General features: G+C 66.5%; 1 protein-coding gene across 1 annotated transcript; it reads left to right on the top strand.

The window, feature by feature from the left end:
* The first annotated feature begins 6 nt into the window (after nucleotides 1–6).
* Nucleotides 7–938, top strand: TSPAN10 (tetraspanin 10). Its single transcript, XM_005430533.2, has 2 exons — nucleotides 7–89; nucleotides 363–938. The coding sequence occupies exons 1-2, from the start codon at nucleotides 27–29 to the stop codon at nucleotides 936–938; spliced, it is 639 nt and encodes a 212-aa protein (XP_005430590.1). The 5' UTR covers nucleotides 7–26.
* The last annotated feature ends 340 nt before the right edge of the window (nucleotides 939–1,278 follow it).

Raw genomic sequence — 1,278 nt, 5'->3', positions numbered from 1 at the left:
ACGGGTCCGGGCACGAGGGAGCGGCGATGGCGCTGAGCAGAGTCCGTCTGTTCCAGCCCCACGGGGAGGGCACCCGGCTGCTGCCCCAGGTAACCCCGTCACCCCTTGCCCGAGCACCCCACGTCCCCCCAGCCCTGGGTAGCAGGGTGCTGCATCCCTGGCGGACTCCATAGCGGTGAATCTGGGGGTCCCCTAGGTCAGAGTGTTTTGGGGTGCTCCCCTGCAGCCCCTCATGATGAGCAGGGGTGGGTTTGGGGCTAAGCAGGGCGGTGTGGGGTGGCTCCAGGAGCCCATGACAGTGTCCAGCTGTGGGACGTGCTCACATTTCTGGGGGACTGTGAGTGGCTTCTCTGTCTGTGCAGGCATCCAGGCTGGTGGAGCTGCCCTATTCCTCCTTTGATGATGATGATGATGACATGGCTGAGCAGGACCCCGGGGTGTGGTACCCCGATCCCCCCAAACCCAGCCCCTTCAGCCGCTGTGTGCGCTACCTGGCCTTCCTCTGGAACCTCCTCTTCCTCCTGCTGGGGCTGCTGACCCTTGCTGTGGGGGTCTGGGGGCTGCTGACCAAGAGCTCCCTGCCCGGGGGGGATCGTGGGGCGCCCCTGGGCTCGGACCCCATGCTGCTGTTCGTGCTGGTGGGGCTGGTGGCCAGCGCCGTGTCCCTGGCCGGCTGCCTGGGCGCCCTGCGAGCCAGCCCCTGCCTGCTGCGCTTCTTCCTGGGCGCCCTGCTGGTTTTTGGGGGGCTGGAGCTGCTGGGGGGGCTCCTGCTGCTGCTGCTGCGGCGGTGGCTGCGGGACGCGCTGCAGGACCTGCTGCTGCTCTGCCTCCTGCGCTACCAGGAGGATCCCGACCTGCAGTTCCTGGTGGATGAGGTGCAGCGGAGCCTGCAGTGCTGCGGCCTCGAGTCCTACCGCGACTGGGAGAGCAACCTGTGAGTCGGGGCTGGGGGGGAGAGAGGGGAGCCTGCTCCCCACGACGCTGAAAACCCTGTTTGGTGTGGGACCCCGTGCCCCCCATGGGGCTGAAAACCTCCTTTGTGGGACCCCATCCCCACCCCGGGGCTGAAAACCCCCCTGTTCCTTGTGGGGTCTGTGCTGAGGACTCATGTTTGGCGTGGTGGGATCCCCAGAACTGCCCAGAGAAGAGAGGGCAGAGCTGGAACCCACACTTGGTGTCCAGTTCTGTGGCTGGGGGGCTGTGGGACACCCCATCCCCACCCTGACCGTGTGTGACCCCAATCTCCATGTCCACCCCACAGGTACTTCAACTGCAGCT

This window comes from Geospiza fortis, unplaced genomic scaffold (assembly GCF_000277835.1).
Source record: "Geospiza fortis unplaced genomic scaffold, GeoFor_1.0 scaffold135, whole genome shotgun sequence".
Lineage (NCBI taxonomy): Eukaryota > Metazoa > Chordata > Aves > Passeriformes > Thraupidae > Geospiza > Geospiza fortis.
Note: the sequence above shows the minus strand (reverse complement) of the source record. Positions and strands in the feature narration are given on the sequence as shown.